Raw genomic sequence first — 9,786 nt, forward strand, 5'->3', positions numbered from 1 at the left:
CTCCCTGCGTCGAGCCGCGCCGGCTGCTCTTCAGAGCTCAGGGGGTGCACTGGAAATATTTTTGCAGAAAGAGAGATTTCACATTTCCTTTCCTTTTATTTTTGACGAGCACACAAACAGCCAACGGGCGTTGCCATGGCAGCTAATGGAGTAAAATCTGTACAATTTAACTGCCGCTTTAACTTGAACAATTATCCCAAACCGAGAATTACCGGCATTAGCACCGCCATTTCCAGCGGAAAGTCTGGAGACGACTAATCAATGTGATGCGATCAGCCAAACCATTTATATTACCTCTTTAGCATAATTACAGCATTCACTAATCAACTCCGATGCAATTTCCATCACAGCGAATCTTGAGATATATATATATTTTAAATTTTAATTCCCCATCATAAGGTTAAAATAATAAAACTGCCATTTAAGAAGAATGTCAGTCTGTCTTCAGGCCTGTGACAGAGCGAGGCGCAGGAACGGCACTAATGGCAGCCGAAGCCAACTTACTGCTCCACGTAATGGTTAACATCGCTCGAGGCCAGATGACACAATGACTCGAGTTTTCCTTGATAGCTGAAATTAGATCTCATTTATTTTCATTCAACTATTATTCTTATTCCACCAGCCCCACACTGGATATTAAGCCTCTGGGAAACCGAGGGCCGTTTCAAAGCAAAGGTTTGAAGTGAATCAAGTAAAAATGTGTCCTTGTTTGGGATATAAAAGGGGAGGGGGACTCCTTCAATAAATGTCTGAGGAGAGGAAAAAATGCCCGCTCCAAGCGATGTAACTCGCCAGCACCTGCCCAGCATCCCTGGAAACATAACTCAGTCTGCGCCGGGACGCGCTCGGCAGGACTGTATTGTTACGGCTCCCGGGGGGAGACGGCAGAGTAAACGTATGAGTTTTAGTAGCACCGGTCTCCGAGCAGGGGAGGAGTGCAGCACCCTGTGAATCTCAGAGACAGATAAAACACGTCAGCGTCTGCTCTGGTACCGACCCAGTCCAGGAGCCGGTCGCTCCAATCACAATCCCTTCTTGCTCTCCACTCACAACTCTATTACGTGGCACCGCGCGATGTAACCCATGTTTTAAGGAGATGCAATACTGTCTGTGTATCTATACGTATATGTTCTTCTATTACACCCCTCTCTCTTAAGATCCCGAAAGCCTGGCCTGACGTTATAAAAGGCTTCTCTGCATGTACATTGTTGTTAATCAGTGCCTAGCTGTTCGCCAGCTTGCTCCTATTAGGAACTTAACAAATCAGTCTTTGCTAATTAAGGACAGACATGCTATTCCCCTGTCATTTCAGTTCCTCTTGAGACATGGGAGCTAAATTGGCAACATCAATCAATTTGTAATCTGATTACAATCTATTTGCCCGTTTACCACCTTGCCTGCGTCTCGTCCGACTTGTACGGAGAGCAGTCGGCCCTTTGTCTTTACAGGGAACGAGCGACTTCCACATATTTTGTGTCATGTGACCCTTGTTGCCTAAATACAAAAAATACACATTTCCAACAAAAATAAAATCAGTGGAAAATGTTTGACATGAAAGAATGCGTGATTGCATACATATAAAGACGCATATCTAAGTCACAAAGAAGGATACACTCATTTAAAAGATGCCGTATATATTTATAGGTCAAATGTCAACAAACTCCTTTCCAAATACATCTTGAACTGTTTACACATTGCAGTCAACTTTAAATGATTTTGGTCTGCAGTGGACAAAGCTTTTCTCTGCTGAAACTACTTCAATCCAATAAACATTTTGCCTGTCTTTTAAAAACGGCCGTGCTCTCTCACCGGGGATTCGGAGGGAAAGGCAGGAAATCCAACAATCATTAAACCCTGAATGTATTGATGTATTTATTTATTTATATCCCACATCTGTCTACTTGAGGTGACCCTCTTCCAGCTTCTGATTAAGCGCTGCTGACACTTCACTGCCCTGGCCTGGACTCGGCGCTGTCTGAGTCACACAGTACAAGAGAAAGTTGGGATCTTGAGAAGCCTACAAGTGCACACTGAACAGTTATAAAAATGTTGCTCATTAACTTCTACCAAATAAAGTTCAACAAAGCAAAACCCCACAGGTTGTACAGCCTAAATAAAATGGTACACCCGTACATTCAGTGCACGACTGGGACAATTACAGAGGTTCAACGGCCCAGATGATTCAGCCGACGACAAAACGTGGCTTTATCGGCCTGTTGATCTCTCACAGGAGAAAACGCACATCCGTCTTCATGTGCAAATTGCAGCCGTTAAAATCAAAAACCTTTGGGGTTTTTAAACTCTGAACCCCCACAGCAGGGTACCGGGCTAATGAGAAAATTACAGACTAAATGTGCCACCAAAAAAATAAAAAGAAACAAAAATGTTAATTTTATGACCACCTGGGAAAAGCGCTTTCATATGCAGCCAAATAGAGGCCAATAAATCTACAAAACGGGCCTTTAAGACAAAACGCTTCTTAGCACAAAGTCAAGTGCTGATACTTGCTGTATTGCTCTGGAAATCCTCACACGGCTCTTCAGAGTGATTTAGCAGCCGTGGAATTGGGATTGTGTTATTCCTCGTCTGTTCAGAGTCACACATCCACACATCTCCTCCCGGACCATCAGCCCGGCCATAAAGCCATTACAGACGATGCGAACTCAAGCCGTGTTTATTTAGTCTCAACAGGAACACCTTCGTTCCTCAGTTCACAACGCACTGCCACGACTCGGCTCCACGGCGGAGGAGCTGCCGCCTCCACCACTAAAAATAGACTTTTTCATTTATCTACGCTTAGCTGCCAAATATATACTTGTAAACAAAGTATAAAAACAAATAATGCACACAAAACAGTGAGAGATCAGTTGTTTTATTTGAACTTTAAAATGTAATGTGCCAATAGGGAATTTTCTATACATTTATTACTGGGGACATAAATAAATCTGTTTTGCTTTTTGAGTTTGTATCTTGTGTTTTGTAGAGCTGCTGGATTTTGGAAACAATTATTTGAAATCTTCAGATTGTTTTTTTGGATTAATTCCTTAACGGCGCATTTATATTATGATTATTTTTTTTATTATTTTTAATTTTTTTCGAACATTGCAGTAGATTTTTCTCCAGATCTATGGAATAAGCGCACAGACACACAAGAGCAAAAAGTCTAAAATACCATCAAATTGTGATATTTAAGACATTCTCATTGGCTGTTGGAAAAGACAAGATAATGTATTTCTATAAAGAGTACAACAATAATCTAAAATCCATAAAACCAAACTGAAAAAAACTATTTTCTTGTATTATGTCCTGTTGGTGTCAGCTATTTTGCTGTGGCAAATTACAGAACAGAGATGGACAAACTGAAGGAAAGCGGACTTTGTACTAATTCCATGTCTGGCATATCAATTAAAATATATAGGCCTATCCATAGTTGTAAACTGAAATTTCAATATGTGCCCCTTCGATCTCTAACCCGTCTCACTCCTCGTCCAATATGAACCAAAAACACTACACAGAAAATGCGATTTTCTGTACTCGCACAAAATGGCTGCTGCGCTCTGCCACAAACATGGCTGCACTTAAGTGGACACTTAAGTGACTTGCTTAGCATGTATAAAGTGAGGCGGTCACGGAAAGAAAGGGCTTCTACATATTTAGGTTTTTTTACCAGCTGGCCCTATACCCCTTAAACAAGAAGGATCCATTTATTTAATCAGAATTGATCACTGTCTGAATCCTGACAAAATGCTTTGCTTGTTAATGACTTTGAACCTGAACTTCAAATCGGCGTTGAGCAGAGCGAAGCATCTCTGAACCTGCGATTCCCCGACTCTTGTGCGCTGTGTTGTGCTGTGTTGTGTGTGCTCTCTGTGGAAGACGACACTGATGGCCATCTCAGAAACGTGCGCCCAGCTCTCCAGTGTGGTTCAGGCTCTTTCAGGCCCACAGTGGGCTGCAATCTGCTCTGATGGCGGAGCGAGAGCGAGGGATCAGCAGAGCCAAGAACTGCAGTTGATGGGATAAACAAACAAATGGCAATTTACTTGACACAATAACCACCAGCTGCTGTAAAACAACAATGCCAGTATTGTCACACCTGTCCCTGTGCAGATGTGTGATCAATCCCATCAAGACTTCGGGGGAGCACTGCTCTTATCCTCACACATTTCCCACCCAATCCTTGAAACCTCAGCAAAAAAGGCCATTTCACCATTATAAACCAGGCCTTCACAAATATGAGTGTAAAGAGTCTAAGAATTTAGTTTTAAATTGTAAACCTTGGCATTTGTTTAAAGCGTATGTGGAAAGACCTTAACAGTAAAACAAGTTTGGAAATATAAAAGTATAACCCGATACTTTAAGCATTTGACATTAACCTCTAACTGGAAACTATAAATACTGAGAAATAATACACAAGGCTGATATAAAAAACCCAAAATCACTGGTTTAAAAAGCAATTCTAAAATTAAGTGTTAAGTTATTCATTCAAGTTTGTCAAAGTTGTCAAAATAAAACAGTAGTTAATGTAAATATTAAACAGCTCTTAAAATCTTAAAAAGCTACTCTGCAATAGGCGCTGCGTAATCGTTGTGGGGAAGATTAATTAAACAATTCAAGTTAATAATAATACAATAAAATCGTATATGCTTAAAGACCAATTGTAACCTAAACTCCAAAGCTCATGCAACTTTTTTTGTCATTTACAGCTTCGCCCTAAACAGATCATTTCACTTTCCAAGCAGCCCATTGAAAGTGTTTCAGATATGCGAGGAAGCCGTGTCCTGTCTTTGTGCTTCAATCTTTTCGCCCTGGGCGCCATTACATTTGTTTTGTAATTGTGGTAATAATCTATAATTGCAAAACTGATGAGGGTTTCTGCATATATGGTGTGGGGACACTGAAATCAAAATGGGCAGCCTGTACGGCATTCATCTTCTGAGAAATCTTCACCTCAACTGACTACACCAAAGCAGGGGAACTACATTGTGACGGGCCTTTAAGAGAACAAAAACAATGAAATAAATTAAAATATGTAATTCTAGGGAGGATGGAAAACAACCCTCTACATGTGGCCCCCAGCCGCCCATCCAAAACTGTTACCCGAGCGGCAGCGCAGACAGACCCTGAACAACAGACCCTGTGCGCATATTCACACACTACAGAAACACTGTGCGCATATTCACACACTACAGAAACACTGTGCGCATATTCACACACTACAGAAACACTGTGCGCATATTCACACACTACAGAAACACTGTGCACACAGTCACACACTACAGAAACACAGTGTGCACATAGTAACACACTACAGAAACACAGTGTGCACATAGTAACACACTACAGAAACACTGTGCACATATTCACACACTACAGAAACACAGTGTGCACATAGTAACACACTACAGAAACACTGTGCACATATTCACACACTACAGAAACAGTGTGCACATAGTAACACACTACAGAAACACTGTGCACATATTCACACACTACAGAAACACAGTGTGCACATAGTAACACACTACAGAAACACTGTGCACATATTCACACACTACAGAAACACAGTGTGCACATAGTAACACACTACAGAAACACTGTGCACATATTCACACACTACAGAAACACAGTGTGCACACAGTCACACACTACAGAAACACACTGTGTACATAGTAACACACTACAGACAGACTGTGCGCATATTCACACACTACAGAAACACACTGTGTACATAGTAACACACTACAGACAGACTGTGCGCATATTCACACACTACAGAAACACACTGTGTACATAGTAACACACTACAGACAGAGGAGCGCCTCACAGCCCGCCAGTGGGAGAGGGCTTTGATCCGGATCTGTATGCGTTTTTTCCTGTCATAGATGGATAGATGGATAGATGGATAGATGGATAGATGCACCCCAGAAGGCAACGTGCCAGATCAGCAATAAGCAGTGAAGTGCGGGTCTGTGCGGCGCTCATTGCTGGCCCTTCATTAGGGTTTACCTGCTCGGCGCCGGCGACTGCCCGCCTCACAGGCGCAGTCAGACCCGGCCCCGGCCCCGCCGCACACACCGCTGCCACAGCACGGGTCGATCACACGGGCACTTACTTGGGGTTTGCGGAGCTCCAGAACACTGAATCCAGGGTTTTCGCTAAAGGCACCGCGGATCTGCACATGACGACGACAACCCACAGGTAATACTTCCACCAGCTCCTCATGCCAGCCATCCTGCCGGCGGCGGGGGAAACAGAGCCGCTCGGCGATCAGACCTCCCTCGGCGCTGGACACACGGTGTAACTCCCGCTATAGTTCTCGACCCAGAGCGACTCTGCGCACGGTGTGGCGTGTGCACCCTGCAGCCGTGCTGGACGCATAGATGCCGAGCCGCAGCGCAGACCGCGGCTGTACCGTACACTCCCGTGCGCCCGGCTCAGACACGGCAGGTCGCTCCGCGCAGAGGCGAGGCACTGGCGGGGCAGTGCGTTTAAATCCCGGACTTCGAAGTTGCGTGAGTTGCGGCTCCTGGGTAAAGTGGTGTCGGTGCGGGTATCAGACAGGTGCCCTCTCTCCGTCTCTCTCTCTCTGGGTTCAAGGTGATAGTTCGCTACTCCGAGCTTCTCCTCAGAGTCGCATCTACTACAAGTCGCTGCCCGGCGCTTAAATCGGTGAACAAATATCCATCCACGGATGAAGTGCTGTACAACTCCACAGAAGTGCGTCCACGGGCGAGCGGCTGCTGCGCGGCGCTTCACGGCGCTTCACGGCGCGGTCTGCCCCGGGGGAGCTGGCTTCCCAAGCACGGCGCTGTCCTGCGAGGCTGCACTCCCGGCGGCTCGGTGCGTGTCCTGATGCCTGCTCCTGCGTCGTGCCGTGTGCATCACAGCTCAAGAGCCAAGCGCATCCCAAACTGCGGCTGCTGTCGGTGCGGGAGGTGCGGGAGGTGAGGTGCGGTGGGCTCGGCTGACTCGCTCGCTCTGCTCTCGCTCACTGATCCGCTGCCAGCGTCTCACTGCGCCCCTCCCGCGCAGCCCGCCCGAGTAATGTGACGCTCAGGCGAGCGGAGGACAGCCCCGGCCCGCCAGCCAATCGCAGCGCAGCCCCGGCCCGCCAGCCAATCGCAGCGCGGCCGCCGGGGTCCTCGGCTCCAGCACATGCCGGGCTCAGACTGGAGAGGCTTTGATTTTTAATTGTGTCGCTGTTTATTAATCTCTCACAATGAAACACACATCTCCCCACAAACAGTTAAAACTGACATGCCTCCACTGACTCGGCGTTTTTCCCCTTCCTCTGCAAGTGCCACACAAACTCAACACTGCTCTGACTCATTGTCCCACATGACTGAATAATCCCGAAATAACTGGTTTTATTAGTGCTCTAACCTGGAAAAGGGAAAGAAAAAGCATAACCTTTAAAACAATCCATTTTCGCAGTTATGATGCAGAATTTACATGTTGCTCTCCTCTCATATTGTAGTGATGAATATGGCCTTATTTTAGCTTCACCATATAGACCCCCCCAAAAAAAAATAATAATAATAATAATACAATAAAATAATATCATTCAAAACTAATCTGGCAATTTCATTATTAATACTTCTGATAAACCAGTAGGTCTATGTCATGCATGATTTCGACGACGTTGCAATCAGAGCATTTGAGGTATAAAGCATAGAGAAAAAATAAAGAACACACAATTAAATGAATACAGACATAAACAAATGCTGCACATAAATAGCCTCGTTGTGTGTGTGAGTGTATATAAATATATATGTTTAAAAAGAAAGAAAACCGGCAGACACATTTCTGAACCAGATTGTTCTGTGGATCAATGTCGCCCTCTGCCGGCACCCTTTTGAATGATTGCACCCCCCCAATAAAACTTACATTCTGTTTGACATGGATGCTTCACATTTCAGCTGACTGTCACCTCTGTGAGTCGTTCAGTCAATTTGTGAGGCTTGTTCACAAGTCGACTTGCAGGTAAACAAGGTGTTACAAGAAGTGTATTTCATGGTAACTTGTGATTCGTGTAGGATGAAGCCGCCTGTCAAAATGTATGTATTTGTATGTTCCTCCAAACAGCTAATAAAGAATCAAATATGCATTATATATTTGCATAATGTAACATTGCCATAGATTGCTATATCTCCAGCCACTCCCAGTGAGAACGTGTCCAAACTATTATACAAGGCGTTTGTCTGTCCCACACGTTTCTGTATGTGCTGTTTCATGGTTATGTGCATTTACAAAGCATTTAGCTGTAAGCCGTCTTTGCCTAACAAGTGTGATACAATTGGATTTGCTACCTTGCAAAAGTGCATTCATGTTCTCAGAAGAGCTCATTATAATGTGCAAGTGTAATATGTTCGATAATAAAGTGTTCACAGTATTATGTATTCATAATATGCAAGTTTAGATGACACACACTGCTGTCCCACCATGCAAACGTGCCCCCGCTCCGCCATTTATTAAAATAGGATGCAACTGTCATATTCAGATTGCCTCGGGCTGTTGGCGCTTTGCTTTTGTCTTAACTCTGGACAACCTGTACAGTTATTTCCTGTTTCCCTGGACTATATTTTGAATTAATTATTGCAGCTGGTTACTAAAACAGTTAATTACATAAGCTGACAGTGTAACTGTAAACAAGTATGAACGTATGAACTAATGGCCGTGTTTGGAAGCGGATCCCAGTCAGTCCCTTGGGCGGGGCACGTCTTTAGCGGGTGTAGGGTGGTCGCTCGGCCGGTCGCCCCCCTGGGAAGAAGCGTGTTTGGGTGACAGCCGTTAAACGGTCACTTCTGAGTGTCACGTCAGAAAGGGCCTTCCCGACCCTGGCCTGTAACAGCGCCTTACCCAGCGAACTGAATATCGCACTGAGCCGGTGAGATGCATTATTTGTTTCAGTAAGTGATCATTGTGGCTCAATTAACACAGTTTAAGAATAAACAGCTGTTTTAATTACCTTTCCCTCCCGAGTCCTGGCACACCTTCGCGCCCCGCTGAAAACAACACTCCGCGCTCGCCTGACGTCACCCGTGTGCGGCCGTGCTGCAGCGATGCATTATGGGATTTGAAGTTCCCAGGGGCCGGTGCGCCCCGGCATTCCCCACACGGTCACCGCCCACGTCACCCCAGGCCCCAGCCAATCAGGTGAGCGATTGTGTGGCGGTGGGCGGAGCGACGAGGGCCTCTTTGTGGAGCGGATACAATGACTTGACACTTGACGTTTCCGATTGATCACAGTTATTAGTTGGGACGATTCAAAGTCCATTGACATTGGTAGTGACATGTCCCTACACTCATCTTCTGATCATTTTAAATTTGTATATAAATATTCTACAAATAAATCCGTAACAAAACAGACAAGATAAAAACAGACCATATGCTAGAACAAAGGGGAAACGACATCTATCATCGTTGCACTTGTGTCTCAGGTTGTTTTTAGACAGGATTAACTGCACATCCCCAAGCAGACTAATAACTCAGAGCAAAGGTTTCAGCCATAAAACCCTTTACTGTAGGTGACTGTTTTATTACTTGATGTAACCCTTTTTATACAAAGTTTGTTTATTATTATTATGGCAGAATCTTTGCTTCTTATTTTTCTGTGGCAGCAATTCTTCTGCAGAAAGTATTGTCTTCTGTGAAATACAAATCTTGGACTTTTATATCTCCTCTTCTTTCATAAATACACAAAAATAAACAAAAACTCCCCCGCACACTGTATTACACAAAAACAAATTTGTCTCCATTCAAATATATGTATCTATAATGTTT

At 44.5% G+C, this 9,786-nt stretch overlaps 1 protein-coding gene across 1 annotated transcript in view; it reads right to left on the bottom strand.

The window, feature by feature from the left end:
• efnb1 (ephrin-B1) overlaps positions 1 to 7,017 on the bottom strand; it is a 75,848-nt gene extending 68,831 nt beyond the window's left edge. The window contains exon 1 of the mRNA XM_066714733.1: positions 6,116 to 7,017. Coding sequence (XP_066570830.1) covers positions 6,116 to 6,234 — 119 coding nt within the window. The 5' untranslated portion in view covers positions 6,235 to 7,017. The remainder of the gene's footprint in view (positions 1 to 6,115) is intronic.
• Between the last annotated feature and the right edge of the window lie 2,769 nt (positions 7,018 to 9,786).

This window comes from Amia ocellicauda, chromosome 10, assembly GCF_036373705.1.
Source record: "Amia ocellicauda isolate fAmiCal2 chromosome 10, fAmiCal2.hap1, whole genome shotgun sequence".
NCBI classification, from domain to species: Eukaryota; Metazoa; Chordata; class Actinopteri; order Amiiformes; family Amiidae; genus Amia; species Amia ocellicauda.